Source organism: Podarcis liolepis (assembly GCF_965112155.1).
Source record: "Podarcis liolepis genome assembly, chromosome: 6".
NCBI classification, from domain to species: domain Eukaryota; kingdom Metazoa; phylum Chordata; class Lepidosauria; order Squamata; family Lacertidae; genus Podarcis; species Podarcis liolepis.
Window position 1 is genome coordinate 46,495,942 of NC_139559.1, and position 17,306 is coordinate 46,513,247.

General features: G+C 40.7%; 1 protein-coding gene across 1 annotated transcript; it reads left to right on the forward strand.

The window, feature by feature from the left end:
• Positions 1-351: 351 nt before the first annotated feature.
• Positions 352-17,135, forward strand: KCTD20 (potassium channel tetramerization domain containing 20). The gene is made up of 8 exons (XM_083509348.1): positions 352-521; positions 6,487-6,689; positions 7,671-7,941; positions 9,179-9,281; positions 10,250-10,370; positions 10,773-10,970; positions 12,069-12,179; positions 13,234-17,135. The coding sequence occupies exons 2-8, from the start codon at positions 6,500-6,502 to the stop codon at positions 13,524-13,526; spliced, it is 1,287 nt and encodes a 428-aa protein (XP_083365474.1). The 5' UTR covers positions 352-521; positions 6,487-6,499; the 3' UTR covers positions 13,527-17,135.
• Positions 17,136-17,306: the final 171 nt, after the last annotated feature.

Below are 17,306 nucleotides of genomic sequence, written 5' to 3' on the forward strand. Positions count from 1 at the left end.
CATTTTGTATTTTCTGTATTGTAATTTTATGCTGTGAAATGCCGTGAGATCTACAAGTAGAGAGGGTGGCATATGAATTTATTTACTTATTTAATAATAATATTTTTCTCTTGGTTAAATAAGACATTTAAAACTTATCAATGTTGAGTCAAGAAGGGGTTAATGCAGCAACGAATAGGTTCTCGGGTAGAGAGCAAAACTGACTTGCTCTGATATATGTTTTTAAGAAGTTCCGGGAATGTCCGTGTTATTTATTTCCTTGTATCTGAGCAAACTCCAGGTTCTGGCTATAGGCATGCCATCTCTTGTTTTCTGTATGTGCTGGGCAGGGACTCTTAATTTGAAGTATGTACATGACTCACCATCTGGGCTTAGATAGGGGGTGGAGAATTAGATTGCAAGAGCACAAACAATTTTAACTGTCAGCTATTCTTCTTGGTTTTGTCCACGTTCTTTATTAAATGTAGATTTCAAGATTTTGACCTGATTTCGATCAGCTGGGACCGTTTTCTGACATCTAGGTAAGTATTTAATTTGCTCTCAAAATGTATCCGTCCCTATGGGAACCTGATTCCGGTAATAGAATTTGATATTGTTTAGATCAGTGTTTCAATTGTTCAGAGCTTTTGTGATTATAGCCGAAACTTAGAACATTTTTTTTTTAATGGAAAGCAAAAAGACGCAAATGTGTGAGGTTTCTGGTGTCTTAAATGCAGATTATATAATTAAGATGTGTGAAAATAAGAATTGAGTTGAAGTCCCAAAACTGGCATTTTTAAGAACTGAAAAAGTTCAGTATGTGTAGTTATAAAAGCTAAAGGCAAAATTGTTTGCTTTGGCATATAGAAAACATCCTGTTTTATTTTGTACTGGAACGAAGTCCCTGCTCCATGTTTAGTGCAGGCCTCTGGATAGCTGCCAGAGAGCAGCGTAAAGCCCGGCAGCAAGCATTGTGTACAGTTTCTCACAATCCTTTGTTAAAACGTTATCAAAATTGGTTAATAGATATTCTACAATCCATAAACAGCTTACAGTGTTGTTTTTTTGCAGTTCCCATACGTAGAAATCCCAACATTGTTTATCCTGTCCCATGAAGAAAAAAAAAGGATAGCTGTTCCACTTGTTTTGTGTGCTGCACCTTTAATTATTTATTTCTATTTTTTAATATATACTTTTTTTTAATTAGTTTTCAATTACATTCCAGTAATAGCTTCATTATAACAATATGAATTTATAATACAGTTACTAATACCAATTGTTCAAATACCAAATTATATAATTTAGGTGGCACCCCACGTGCTAGAATTGATGGTTGGATGATTTTCAATATTTCTGTGTTCTAAAAATCTTACTAATTTCAATTACATTTCTATTTTATTTCAATTAATTTCAATTACATTTCTGTTTCAATTCTATTTTATTTTTAAACGTGTTTTTGAGGTACGTACGAGGAATCCCAGGGATTCCTGCCATTGCATCATGTTGATTCCAATATACCATAAAAGGACACCATAAGGACACCTGTCTCTCCACCACACCTGTTTGCAGTTCCCAACAGTTTTCATAACCACTCCTTCCTTGAAGGAAAATAAGCTATTTCCCCCAACATTGAGCAAATTTATTACATGTAACAATGGATGCCATAATTGACATGATGCTGCTCCTAGGAAAGCTCTCTCCCACTGTTAATTTATTTTAAAATATTTACTTCCTTATTTATTTATTTTTGTTATTTATTTAATTTATATACTGCTCTACACCCAGAGGTTTCAGAACAAAATCAAAATATGAAACCACAAAATATATAATCAAAACAAAAACAACCCAATAACCCCCCCCCCATTTTTTTAAAAAAGGACATAGGGTGTCAATGAAATCCACCAAAGACCTGCTTAAAAAGGAACGTTTTTGGCCAGTGCCTAAAGGTGCCAGGAGAACTTCCCTTTTCTGCTTTTCTGTCGCTTGAACATAATGCTAATAAAATGCATGTGCATAGACACATGCAACCAAATAAAAAATAAAACACAAACTGATCACTTAAATGCCACACTGTCCTAAAACGTCATAAAAATAAATAAAATACTTTAAAATAAAAAATCACTAGTACAGACGTAACAAGTTGCAATATCAGTGCATCGTCAGTATACCGTTTCCCCAAATGACTTCTGAATCAGTAGGGTTTTCATGACATATGGGGTGCTTTTTTCAGGTGGGATTCAATCACATAACAGCAAATTCAGGCTGGAATATTTGGCTTGTTACTGTGCAGCAAACCACTTCCCCAAAATCGATACTTTCTTGCGATAAGGAAAGTCGTAGGGAAATGCAGTGACAAAGTGTGTGATAATGATTGCTTTTTGCAGTGGTCGTATAACTTCCCCAGAAACAAACGGAACAAACACTCAATAAATAGCTGGTGTAACAAACACTCAATAAATAGTCTAACCTCGCCACAAAATTTGTGCAAATAAAGCACAATAAACATGTCATCTGGAAGCAGCCAGAAAACCAAACAGTTTCCTCAGAGAGGAATTCTGGAGCCTGGGAGCAATTGCTTGCACAGTCACCAGTTTTACCTCACATGGCAAGATGAAGATGTGAACTTTATTTTCTTTCTAGTGTAATCTAGAATGTCTTTTTAACAACAGATTATCTTCCTGTTTTACCCCCGCCTCACATTAGCTATACTTATGGAAATTTTGACTTTATTGTGGAAAGTGATTGAGGTGTTGAACCAGGTCGCAAGAAACCGAGGTTCAAATCTCCAATTCTGCCAAAGGTGACCTTGGGCCTAGCTTTTGGTGTAAACGACCTTCTCAGGATTGTTGCAAGGAAAAACATGGGGAAACAGGGCATGAGTCACATTGAAAACATGACCATGTATTTTCTGTCCTGAACTCCATGGAGAAAAGAGGGTGTATGCATCAAATAAACAAATGGAGTCATTTCAGTCAGTTGTGTCTAGTTCTTCTCTTGGCTTCTGCTGGTTCTAGGGTGGAATTGCCTGGTTTTGTTAGGATTTTAGCTGCTGGAATGGGTAGTATAACCACATAGTTTCATCTAAAATTTGTGTTGATTGTTATCTTAATAATAATAATAATTTTATTCTTTATACCCTGCCTATCTTTCTGGGTTGCTTTGCATTGAGCTGTTTATGAGCTTTGCACTGCACAGCAACTGAATTGGTGACATTTTCAGTACTGAAGTTTATTTCTAGGTTTATTATTATTATTATGGCATTTTTAGGGCCGGATAACCTTTCATATTATCTGTTGAAATAATTGCATTTTAAATAATTGTCGGGGGGTGGGGGTGGGATAGGGAGATGCAATGAGTGAAAGATGGTGGGACTGTTCACACAATCTCCGGAATCGGATCCAAGCCCATGTAGACTACAAACACATACTAAATTGAGCATGTGCAGATATAAAAGAAGAGTCCGTTATCTGTACAAAGTTTCTCTCCTGACACCGTAGCCTTTTAGTTGGAACAATGGCTATTCCCCACATGCACAGTTTCAAGCACATACTTATGGTTTTAATAATAATAATAATAATAATAATAATAATAATAATAATAATACTTTTTATTTATATCCCGCCCTCCCCAGCCAAAGCCGGGCTCAGGGCGGCTAACAACAATCAAACAGTACAAAAGTACAGCATAAACAACATTCTAAAATCATTCATTATAAAATTTATTGCATGTATATCCCACAATCTTCTCTAAGGAGCTCAAAGTGACGTACAAAGTTCTCCCCTTCCTCATTTTTAATCCCCACAACAACCCTGAGTGGTAGGTTAGGCTGAGAGGCAGTGACTGGCCCAAGGCCACCCAGTGAACTTCATGGTCAAGTGGGGATTTGAACCCTGTTCTCCCAGGTTCCTGTCCGACACTCAAGCCACCATGCTACACACTGGCTCTTCCATGCTTAGCAGCTAGAACTGGATAGAGAATGAAGATGGAGGCAAGAGAAGAGTACAGAAAGAGAAGGGAAGAGAGGAAATGGATGGCAGATAGACTGATCCACACGATACATTTAAATCGCATCCAGCGCACAGAGGATCCTGGGGACTGCAATTTATTAAAGAGGCTGGGGATTATAGCTCTGTGAAGGATAAACTATGTAAATTAAGAAAGGGGACAAAAGTTAAATGTTTTTAATAATAATAAGCCTGGACATAGAAAAGTGGAGTTAAGGCATGCAAGGTAATCATGAAAGGGGGAAAGAAATGACAGGAGATGACTAGAAACACTTTGAGATGTAAGTGGGAAAGGAATATTAGATAGCAAGGATCGGCTATCTCGGCTTAGAATAGCAAGGATCCAGAGCAGTGCGCAGGCCTGCTCAAGCTGCAGAATTCTCCTTCCCAGCTGTTGCTTCCTGTGTTTTTGGAGGAATGGGGTTCAAGGGACTGTGATGGGAAGGCATCTTGGGTCTTGATCAGAAATTCCTGCACATGTCAGTGCAGAATCCTGGATCGAGGTTCAGATCTCGCCATTCACCCGCACTGTGCATGACCTTGGACATATCATGCTCTCTCAGGCTGTGTACACACTCCTGTTTGCTCTGCATCCAGTGTGCTCCCATTGCTGATTTGGGAAGCAGGGTCAACATGGTGTTAGGCACAACCCATATCTATTCTGTATCTATCCTGTCATTTCTTACGAAATACTGTATTTTGATGTGTTTCCCCCTAAGCCAGCTTCATTCTGAATTGAGAAAAAGAACAACGTGGGTCCATTTTAAGCCAGTGATGTGTCTGCAGCCTCTTGTCTAACTGGCCTCACAGGGTTGTTGTGTGAATAAAAGGGGAGGGCATCTATTGCTGCCCTGTGTTCCCTGGAGGAAAAGTGAGATAAAAAATGAAATATATACATAATTAGCATTGTTGTTGTCGTCGTTTCTAAAGGATCTTAATCTTTTTGAATTGAACAACATATGTTTGTGTTATTTTGCCCCGTTAAGAAATATGGGAGAAAAGGCTTTGGGGAATACTGCCAATGACCAGTGGCGTAGCGTGGGGGGTGCAGGGGGTGCCGGTCGCACCGGGCGCAACATCTGGGGGTTAGGGCTAGGGGGCGCAAATCCACGGGTTAGGGGGCGCAAATTACTTGCCTTGCCCCGGGTGCTGACAACCCACGCTACGCCACTGCCAATGACAGCTACATTGTTCTCTCTCTCAATTTGGATCAAAGCTGGTTTGAGGGGAAACACAGTGTTTCTCAAGAAACAACCAAGTAGATAAGGGATTGTGACATACCTACTCTTGCTTCCCAGAGCTCACTGGATGTCAAGTTAATTGGGGGGGGGGGGTGCTCACAGCCTCAGTTACTACAAACCTTCCTGTGAAAACAAGAAGTCAAAGGAGGTCTTGTTTAATGCAAACATGCTGTTTTGCATAACTCTGTGTGCTTACAATGAATGACCCATTCTCCACTGATCTATTTCCCTCACTCACAATCCCCATCTCCAAAGGCACAATTTCTTATGCTCAGCTGAGTCCTCCTTACACACACACACACCACTGACTACTGAAGGCTTGGTGCTCATTGACCGAAAATAGCTCCTCTTGCTGCTGGTTTCAGCCCGCCCTGGCTGTGATGCTGCAGATGTCAAATAAGGATAAGGGGGTGACTGTAGGAGTGAGAGATGCAGGGATAAGGAGGCGGATCTCTAGAAGAAAAACCATGGCAGCCCACACACTTTTTATATGCCACGTAGTAAGTAACTCTGTGTTTAAAGGGGGAAAAAACACAGTGGCATTCAGAGGGTGACCTCAAGTCCCCCTCCGCCTCTTGGTGCAAATTATGTTTCTAGGGCACAGTTTTAAGGTTATGTATACAGAAACTGGATACTATGTCAACAGTGTGATTAAGTCTTGCTAACATTAGACCGCTAGATGCAGAATAGGAAAAGCCATTGGACATTTCATTAGACTTCCAGAGTGGTGTTAAATATTGTTCATGTAATATTGTGGTCCATGTTGGCAGTTAACACAGGAAGCCTTAGGATATCCCCCCCCCAGCACCAAGCAATGTGGTAACGGCTGTTTCCTATATTAAAATTGGACAGAGGAACACTGTTGTTGGTTTTTCTGTACACATTATAACTTTAAAGCACATTCGAAGCGCAATCTTTCTCTCAGAGGTCTGGGCACTTTAGTTTACCCCCTCATGGAATTCCTAGCTGTCCTTAACAAACCAGCCCTATTCTACAAATATATACTGAAAAGTAAGTCCTACTGAATTTAGTGGGTTTACTCCCACATGTGTGCTAGGGATTGCAAGCTCAGTAAACTTTATAGCAGGGATGGGGAATCTGGTTCTCTTAATATGTTATTGAACCGCAACTCCCGTCATTCCTGAATATTGGCCCTGCTGGCTGGGGCTGATGGGACATAGGTGTGGGCCACTCCCCCTAGGCCACATCAGGTAGAGAACTTTCTTCCAGATGTAACCCTCATTACCATTTCTTCCTTACAGGACTTTTCTCCAGATGGGCAGTCACTTTGAATTACGGATGCCTCAAATGAGTATTAATCGTGCCACTGGAATGGAACGATCAAGCAATCAAGAATCTTGTCAGCTGACCGAAAACATGACTTCTACAATCCATGATCTAGGAGAAGGCAGCCAGAAACAGTGTGGGCAGACGATTACCATGATTCCACTATGCAGAAATCATGGTAAAGTCAAGAGTGTTTGCTGTAGAATGTGCAACGCACAGCACAGCCCTGTTGATCCTTTTCAGATCAACTACACATTATACTAAATGAATCTTTTGAGCATTGCATCATTATATTGTTGCTGTTATTGTTTATTTGTTTTAACTAGCAGCTTTGGAGAGACCGACTTAGGATTGGGACCATGACACATAAAAGGGTGGCACTCTTTCCTCCCATGCCACAGCCCTAATTAAAATCACCACCACCAAGCTGTTATTTTGTAGAGGAGGAAGCTGCCTCCCTCCTATGCCAAATATCACAGGGAGGAAATGGAATTTTCATAGTGATCACTGCATGGGATGGAGGGAATTTTTATTTTTAAGCTAACCCTAACCCCTTCCCTCACCATGATCAGCCTCCTTCTTCCTACATAGATGGTGTTTGAAATGTTAAAAAGAACTGGGCTGTGAATGTCTGTTGCATGTGTAGCCAAAATAGCACCACCCATGCCCAAGGGGGAGGTATCAGCAGGCTTAGAGGGACGCCAAGGTTTGGGGGAACATTAAGGTTTGCAGAAGCTGAGGGGGGACTTTCCCACCCTACACATAAAAAAAAAAAAACAGTAAGTTCAAGTCGTATAAAGACTATGCTTACTGACCATGGATGCTGACTAAGGGGGAATGGGACAGAAATCAGGTGGAAGGAAGAAAAGATTAAAATATCATCAAGGAGAGCATGGTTGCTAAAATGAATGTGAGTGTGCTGACTTGAACATACCAATACCTGTATGTGTATGATCAGATTGTGCTTACATGGCTGATTTGTGTGCTGTTTACAGGTGTGTCAGGGTGTTTTAGTAATCGACTAAGTCAGTGGTGCATATTCTCTTAGCATTGTATTGTCACCTATTTGGTTATTAAACTTTTGTTATAGATCGCTTTTTTTTTTGGTAATCTGTCTGATGCATTTAACTCAATTGCGGCTTTCATCTGCTGTGTTTAGATCATACAGAGTTCAGATACGCTTCCCACCCAGCAAGTCCTCAGTGTTCTAACGCTCTTGAAGACACCAAAGGCATTTTCTTCCAAGTGGGGAGTAAAAGAAACCTCGAATATTACACTACTAGCCAAGAGCAGTTTGGGAGTGGTTGTAGCATCTTGAACAACAGTACGCAAGTCCAAGCGCCAGAGAAAGTGACTCTTGTCGTTGATGGCACTAGATTTGTCGTAAATCCCCAGATTTTCACAGCTCATCCTGATACTATGTTAGGAAGGTAAGTGTCTTCATTACCTTTTTAAACCTTGCAGACTACTTAAATGGAAACAAAGTGTATCGCTGCTGATAGGGTGTGCTTTGCAGTCTGAATAGGATTAGGAGGATGCTTTGTAATTTTGGAAGGCCACCTAGCTTTAGAATTCTGTCCTCATCATTCCCATTGGAATTTGAAGGTGTTCCACTTCATGAGATTATTTGCATTTAACTTGTTAATGCATTCCAGTGAAATCAGATAACTCCCAAGTAAACGGGTTTAGCATGAGGGACCAGAATGAAGGTTCCGCTGGAGATGTTCATGGTACGTTGACCTTATGAGACATCTCAAAGATTATGTGATGAATGCCACTCACGGGTCTAGATATGAGCAATCTTAAGGCAAGGATAAGGAACCTTTAGCTCTCCAGAAGTTGTTGAACTCCAACTTCTGCCTGTCCCAGCCAGCCTGGCAAATGCTAAAGGACCATGGGAGTTGTAGTCCAGCAATATCTGGAAAACCACAGATTCCCTATCCTTGTCTTACGATCAAACCACAAGAGGCTTTTATACATTTTCATTTTATTTACAAAAAGCAGCCACAAAGAGAGGAATAGTGGTTTAACCCTTTTCTAATTCTCCTCTGCCCCCAGTTACTGGTGCCTGTCCCAACTGAGTTTTATTTTTAATAGAGCAAATAGCAGCTTATGGGGGCAATTTTCAGCAAGACACTGGTGTGGGACATTAGCTCTCCCACCCCCACCCCCGTAACAACATCCTGATCTGGATTCCTTCCCACTCACCCATAGCCTCCCCGTGGCTGCTTTTTTGTGAATGAAGAGACATAGCAGTCTCAGCACATTTTTAGATTATTTTAATTCATGTCCAGTGGTCAGATCCTGATTGTATCCAGGTTTGAAGGCAGCATGTAAACCCTCATTTCCTGGTTTAGGAATTAAGGATATAAGTGTCAAAGTTGGATGCATGAAGGCAGGAGCAAGATGGAATTATGTGGGCACACAGTTCATTCTCAGATGATGACATCTAAACTTTTGAGAACTGCATGCCATTTTCTCAGCTGTGTAAAATGCCATCCATCTCCTTAATAAAGGGCTTAATAATTACTGCATTCTCAAAGAAACACTTGCCATGATTGACATAGTTCTTTATTTAGATAGTTTCAATGTGCTCTGTTTACTTCCACACACCAGCTGGCATTTGGAGACAGCCATCTTAAACCCATGTATGGATTATCATTTCAGAATGTTTGGACCAGGACGAGAATATAACTTCACTCGGCCGAACGAGAAGGGTGAATATGAGATTGCGGATGGAATTAGCTCCACAGTGTTCCGGACTGTGCTGGTGAGGAAGCCCCCAAAGTTGGAGAAGTAGGGTTCTTCCTCCAGTTTGTAAAGTTCCTACCCCTGCCTTCACATTCAAAGACACATTCTCATGTATCTTCTGCTTTATTTATAGATCTGTTTCTTTCTCGTTTCCTTCCTATTTCTTACTTCTAAGACAGCGCCTATCGCTTATATTGTATATTGTTGGGAATAACACTTTCTGCATTGTCCCATATAACTAGTAATGTTTTTCATTCATGGTGTATGTACGCAGTGCTGGCTCCAGGTTTGGGGAGGTCCTTACACAAGACACCCCCAGTGGTGGCCCCCTCCCTCAGTGAGTCTACCGCCTCATGGCCATTATGGGCAGCTGTTGCTGTTCCTCTGCCACCTCATTGTCATTGCTCCCACCTGCTCGCTTGCCAGGCAGCCAATGAGCAAAGAGGCAGCGGCTCCTCCTCTCCACCATTTGTGTTTGCTTGATGATCCCCCCAAAGGCCAGAGTGAGAGGCAGGTAAATAAGCAGGTTGCAATGGTGAAGGGAAGGAGCGAATCCAGGGGACTCATCAGTGGATGCTCTGATGGAATATGGGGCAACTATGCCAATCCTTGGTGCCAGCTCTGGTGCCATGGTAGAATATGGATCATAATGTTGAGGTTTAAAAAACAAACACAATGATTTAAAAGACGCATTAATCTATTTTCAGTGTTAGATCAGAATAATGAGATAGCTCAGTTGGTAGAGAACGAGAATCTTAGGGCTGTGGGTTCAAGTCCCAAGTTGGGCAAAAGGATTTCTGCATTGCAGAGATGACCCTCACGATCCCTTCCAACTCTACGGTTCTATGAGCCGAACTCCCTAGTCAATAACCAGATGGGAGGCTGCCTGGTGCCCTGGGTGCATCCCTCCATACTTTTGGAAGGAAGAACAGGATACAAGTGAAATAAACAAGAGCAATAATAAACACAGCTGCGCTTTCCTTTCAGGATTATTACAAAACTGGAATCATTAACTGTCCCGATGGGATTTCTATTCCGGATCTCAGAGACACGTGCGACTACCTTTGCATCAACTTTGATTTCAACACAATCAAATGTCAAGACTTAAGTAAGTGTAGCCAAACTCGAAGGAGCGGCGGGTAAATGCTGCGCATGTCGGGGCCATTCCACTCCAGACCTTGCTAGTCAGGGTGGCATTTGAGACGTACGGAGTTGGGTCTCTGACTTTCTCTTAGCCGGCTTTGAAAGAAGGTATCAATGGCTACTAGCCATGATGGCTATGTTATGCCTCCGCGGTCAGAGGCATTAATGCTTCCGAATACAAGTTGCTGGAAACCGCAGGCGGGGAGAGTGATCTTGTGCTTGCGGGTTTTCCAGAAGAAGCCCCTGGTTGGCCACTCTGAGAACAGGATCCTGGGCTCAACTGACCATTTGCCTGATGCAGCAGTGCTCCTCTTAATGTCCTTCCAGCTGGATGCAAAGGGCTCACATGTGACTTATTTCCTGTTAGGTGCATTACTACATGAGCTGTCCAACGATGGGGCTCACAAGCAGTTTGACTGCTATCTGGAAGAGCTGATCCTGCCTATAATGGTGGGCAATGCCAAGAAGGGAGAACGCGAGTGTCACATTGTGGTGCTAACGGATGAAGACATAGTGGACTGGGATGAAGACTACCCGCCTCCAATGGGAGAAGAATACTCACAAAGTAAGGGATCTGCATTTAAATTTTTTAAAAATATAAATAATACAATTTCTAGCAAGTTATTTTAAAAACCAACTTATGCCACCGCATGGTATACATGGTGCATGTCTTAGCAAAGGCTGAAAAAAGAAAGAAAATACAGTTACAATGGGGGTGATTTATACCAACCAAAAAAATTCCGAACTGTATACTTATTATTTAACTTTTTTAAAGTGTTATAAGGATAATATAAAATTGTTAAATGAATAAGAAATGGATAGGAATTTCTTTTTTGCCTTGTGCAGAGGCTCATTGCCAAAAATCCTTGCATTTCAGTGTCTGGTTATATACATAAAAGTCCATTTGATTACAGTGTTTAAGAACTATGGCTAGATGTAAGATTGTAGGCTGAATGCCTACCAACCCCGTAATCTAAACATGTAGTAAATCTGTAATTTTGGTTGATATGTTTCACAGGATCCAAGCATCTTAATTCATCACACCTTCCCTCTTAACAGCAAATTTGCCATGGAGGGAAAGCAGTTCTTTCTGAAGCAAATTTTTGCATTGCTATTATTAATGGTTTGCAGAATATTTATTTATTATTATGTATTAAATTGGATTGAGGTGGGAGAGGCGACTTACCAATTCCCCTTGTGCCTTTCAAACGTCCGCTTGGTGTGGGAGGTGGACCTGTCATCTTCCCTCCATGGGCAAAAGGATATGTTCCATGTGTGGAAGGTGAAGTCAGGATGCAACCCAATATTATTTAAGAAATGTGTATCCTGCCTTTCTAGCAAATGGTGCTCAATATCACAGATGATTATTTGTTTGTTTATTTATTATTCGGCATTATTATTATGTATTGTTGCGATTTTTTTTAATTAACAAGATTCTTATACCGTTAAAAATTAAATCAACCTCTAAGTGGTTTTACACAAAATATTAATTAAAAAATGGCAAAAAACAGATTTTAGAACCAGTGAACGTCCCAGAACATGTGAAATTGCTAGTGTCAAAGGTTTTAACCATGCTCCCTCATTTTTTAAAAAACTGCTAACCTGTCAAACTAGCCACTGCTACCGTTGCCAGATTTTTAAAATATTATTTTCTTTGTTGTAGTTCTGTATAGTTCTAAGCTCTACAGATTCTTCAAGTACATTGAGAATCGGGATGTAGCAAAAACGGTTTTGAAAGAACGTGGCCTGAAAAACATCCGAATTGGCATTGAAGGCAAGTAACAGTGTTTTCTGAATAGCAAAAGCTTTTCAAAAGAAGCCAGAAATTTCCTGTAGCAACTCTGCATTTACTGGGTCTACTAACAGATAGCTCAGTCACCCATGTACTAACTTTGCTGCTCTGCAACCCTTCAATTTTGGGTCACCAATTTCACGACTAACCTTTTTTTGCAGAGGGAGCCCTAAATGTTGCCTGTATCTGACGCTGCTGGCAAGAGCCCTAGGATTAGCTGTGTTTCATTTGGAGATGCTATTTGGCAGTCACCCCTGGGCTGAAGGCTGTGTACGTGTGTTAATGCACACGTGGGTTGTTCAGATTTTGTTTTTCCATGTGTGCTTTGGGGAAGTTCGTTCACCCACATGAGTGCTTTCAATTGAACTCTGCCTCAGTGTTTTCCATCCATTCTAGGAGGCAGATGTACAATGTTTTGTTGTCCCCTCTTCACAGTTAGTACTTCTTCACCCTTCTTGAGTTCCGGAAACCTGAAGTCCATACTGCACAGATAGCGCACACAGTATTTGTTCATTTGTGTGCACTGCCAATTTTTATTGTATTTCTGAGATACGCGTTTTCAGGTATACTGGACTTGCGCAAGGCAGGTTACTTTTTTAAAAAAAACTGTGTGTATGTGTTGCACCCGGGGGGGGGGTGTTGATAGAAGACACCCAGCAAAACATCGCCACACACACAACAAGAACAACACTGACACAATGTGCTTCAGTTCGTCTGCAGTTGGGTAACAGTTTTATACTGTATTCCTACCCCGCCTCCCTTGCTTACTGCATTGTCCACAGATCAGGACAATTGAAATTAAATGTTGGAGAGACAGGGAGCACAGGCTGTCATTTGGATGAGGACAATGCCATGTGGATGGCATGGAAAACATGCACCCATGGGATACCTTGAATCCACTTTAAACAGTGTTGTGTATACAGCCTGTACAGTTTCATCAGCACAGTCCTAGTCTGAACTCTGAGGATTCTCTTCCTTTGGGCTGCTCACAGGGCCTGGGCCGAGATGGTTAACAGTGCCAAAATATTTGTTTCAGGTTACCCCACCTGTAAAGAGAAAGTGAAGAGGAGGCCTGGAGGGCGCTCGGAAGTTATCTATAATTATGTGCAACGCCCATTCATCCAGATGTCGTGGGAAAAGGAAGAGGGAAAGAGTCGCCATGTTGACTTCCAGTGCGTTAGAAGCAAATCTCTAACAAACCTCGTGGCGGTGGGGGAAGATGTGGCGGAAGACCAGGAAGTTATGCTGCACCACCCGCCCCAGGTGGATGAACTTGACAGACTGAATGCACCATTTTCTCAAATGGATCCTAATGAGCTTCCAGAATAATGTAGCTAAAGTGCAGTGTTTCCTCAAATGGATTTGGTTGATTGACTGGCTCAGGACTGAATATCCAGATCAGCCTGCTGCTAGTTTTCATACAAGTGGATCCCTTAAAAGCTATTGCATTACCATAATTGCTCTATTCTCTAAATACAGTCTACATAAGTAGAAAGGACTAGTGTTACTACATCATTTGCTGAGGCCTCCCAAGTATTCTCCAATGAGAACGTGGACTCTGGGAATTAAGTTTACATCTCACCCTGTCAAAGAACAGAAATAAAATGTTCTCATTGAATTGAAATACAGTGTAAATATACATACAGTTCTGTGTTAATGCTTAGCAGCCACCGCTTAGTTACAAATAGGCCAAGCTCTATAGCAATAATGACTTCACCGTCATGGGACAATTACCAGTAAGAATAAAAAAACTATGCTTCCCATCAGTTGGGTGCAGCTACACAACGGATAGCCTATGCAGTCCAGTGTTGTTGCTTTTTAAGTTTCCTTTTCAGTAGCTGTCCCACCAACTCCTTAAATTGCTTCTTAATCTCCAGCACCTGCTGGGAAGAGATTGAAAACTCTGATTTCAGAGGCATACCAAACAAGTTCACTCTGAGTCATCAGTTTTCAAGAAACCAAATACCAGTCTGCACTCCAAAATGCTGCGTTTTCAACTCAAGGCACAGTTGCTCTGCCATCCCAATACTTTAAAAAAGAAAAAAACATAACAGAACCGGACACAAGTTATTGCATTAGTGAAACCCATAAAAGTTGTGATTTTAGGCAAGTTTACCTAGGAGTAAATCCTATTGAAAAGCATGAGACTTTTCTTTCAACTAAACTTGCATAGGATTGTGCTGCAAGTCTTCTGGAAAAGGGTTAAAGTTCTTTATATTCAGCCATACAGATGAAGAATTGTCTCTCTCTACATCTTGTATCTGTAACTTGCTCTCTATTATGACTCTTGTAAATTAGTAGGAATATCTTTTAAGGTTACAGTGAGTGCTGAATCCTACTGGATTCAGCAACAAAGCCAAGTGCAGAGTGCTTGGCAGGCGCAGTACAGGTGTACAGTATTGCATAAACATTACAATGTTTTCTCAGCATAGCCCTGCCAATCTTCTCTATTTTGTGTTACTTCCTTGGTTCCGTTCCAGGATTCTCATCTTGCTGCCACTTGCGTGAAATATAATACTGAACCTCTTCAAATGTTCAACAGCACATGGTATTAGTGCTGCAGGGGCTGTACGACTTCACAGTGTGTGTAGCAGAAATGCCTGTCTTGATTCTGGATGATGTTTAGCTTTAATGGCTGCAATAGAAATTATGATTTAGGATTGTTGATGGGAGGGGATGCTGCTCTTCGGTGCTAGGATGTTCGGATCATTACCAACCTTGCAATGTTTTTTTAAAAGTTTGGTGGGATTTAAGATTTTATAATAAAATATGCCCTAAGATTAAAAGTTCCTAACATGAAGAAAGCTAGCACTTCTCACCAGTATGTTAGCTTTCAGTGTACAGGATGGGTAGGCAAACTAAGGCCTGGGGGCCGGATCCGGCCCAATCGCCTTCTAAATTCGGCAAGGACGGTCTGGGAATCAGTGTGTTTTTACATGTGTAGAATGTGTCCTTTTATTTAAAATGCATCTCTGGGTTATTTGTGGGGCGTAGGAATTCGTTCACCCCCCAAAAAATATAGTCTGGCCCCCCATAAGGTCTGAGGGACAGTGGACCAGCCCCCTGCTGAAAAAGTTTGCTGACCCCTGGTGTACTGGGAGATTTTGATGGGTTAAGCTCAGGGAAACATGCTGGTAGTTTGAATGGGAATTGGCTGTTATATGAGTTATGCACTGTAGTTAAGGTATACCTGTCCATTACATTAAAGTGCTTCAAAAGCTTAGCCCATCCTCTGCAAGGTAGAGAAAAAACTTTTGACACATTCAAATGAAGAATCTTACTGCAGAAGAAAGCAAATACACACCTGAAGTCCTGAATTTTCAGCAACCTAAGTGTGATTTTAGAACAGGTTGTGTATAATGCTGGTCTGAATTAACATGTAGAGGACTTTGCAACTATCAGCACCTGCAATTATATACTTTTTTTAAAAAAATCAATGCACCAAATATCTCTATCTTAAGAGCCTCAAAAGAACAAATGTGTAGCTGATTGTCATCTACTTGGGATCTGCTTAGAGGAATTAAGTGAATAGATATTGCCAGATAGTGGAGATAGCTTTCCAGAGTCAGAATAAATCGAGTTAATACTTCCAGTGAAGGGAAAATCGCCCAAGGTCACTAATTTATGTAACAAATGGTCTTTTTAATTTTCAATTAAAACTTTTTGGTTTTATTTCCAAGCAAGATTAATGGACTATGCTATTGTTACACTGTTGAAGATGTTAAAACAGACTTGTAGCACAATCTTACACATGCTTACTCAAAAGTAAGCCCCATTATGTTCAATGGGGCTTTCTGGAAAGTGTGCATAGTTTTGCAGCCTTAGAACTGTATCAAGGAAGCTTTTATCATTTCTGATGCAGTTATTTTATTTAAACAGCCATTCAACCTCTCACGAAAGTGCCTACAGCAACGTTTTTCAAAAGCTGCACTACTTGTGCTGTCCACAAGGCAAGGTGGTCTTTTTAGAAATATCTAATTAGAAAAATATAGGGTGATTTATAGACAGGTGTCAACATTGAAAGAAGCTCCAGCATGAAAATTATTGGAGAATACTTCCAGTATTAAATTCAAAAATTTGGGTAAGCTAAGTTTGCCATTCTCACATCTGTGTAAGAGCCATTCCCACGAATGCACTGAATGTTGCTAGAAAATTGAACCACTTTAACAGCTGGTTTGATGTGCTTGTCCTTTGCAGAAACTACTTACCTGTGAGGGTGGTGAGAATTTTTGATAAAATCTCTAACCTAGGAATTTTCAGAGTAGCTGCTTGGAAGATTACAATTTCATACAGTAGCCATGCTTGCTGCAGCTACATTGGTGTTTCCAAAAGAAAGTGCTCAAAGTCAGATACACCTTTCTAGACATTCAGGGATGCATGCTGAGCCCACAATGGCTATAACAACGTGATCATTTCTGCTGCATGTTCACGGAACATATAGCTGCCCTTCACATTTTACATTTGCTGCAGCAGACATACTAGTATAGGCAAAAACAAAGACAACTGCCACAGAAAATGAGAGGTAACTCTTAGGATTCCAAAAACAAAGAAATTCAAAAGTGAGGCAACCCCAATGAACTAGAAGAATGCCCATTGCAAACGAAGTCAGACTTGACTTGAAAGATTACACTTACTCCAAATTATAACTAAACAGTCATAGAGCCAATATAAGCCACTAAAAGCTTTTCACAAATAATAGGTTGCTTTCCCAAAGAAACAATGTATTTATCTCTGATGCAAAATAAAAAAATAAGTATTATATAGCATTGTCCAACTAGGAATATTGGACTAATGGGATGTTTCTATTCTGGGGTGATTTACTTCCTCTTCCGTTATCTGTAATTAAAAAGGCACAAAAACAAGTTTCTCCTTTTTTATTTTGTTCAATATTCAGTGTTTACATTATCATAACTTTAAATAAAAAACTTTTAAAATACTTTTCTGGTAGTTGTTTACGTCCCGCGTCTTAGTTTTCAAAGATTTGCCTTTTATCTGCTGTGTTATGTTTCTAATCCTGTGTTGTCTCTTTGGTTGTCGTTTTTCTAGTCAACTTGAATATTGGTCTGGAAAATCATTTTCTTTACATTACCTTGATGCTCAAGAACAGTG

What these genes read in the sequence shown, in the direction of transcription:
- KCTD20 (XM_083509348.1), top strand. Translation starts at nt 6,500, where the DNA reads ATGGGCAGTCACTTTGAATTACGGATGCCTCAAATGAGTATTAATCGT. An exon ending in CAGTGTTCCGGACTGTGCTG is followed by an intron (nt 9,282 to 10,249) that starts GTGAGGAAGCCC and finishes CTTTCCTTTCAG; the next exon opens with GATTATTACAAAACTGGAAT. An exon ending in CATCCGAATTGGCATTGAAG is followed by an intron (nt 12,180 to 13,233) that starts GCAAGTAACAGT and finishes TATTTGTTTCAG; the next exon opens with GTTACCCCACCTGTAAAGAG.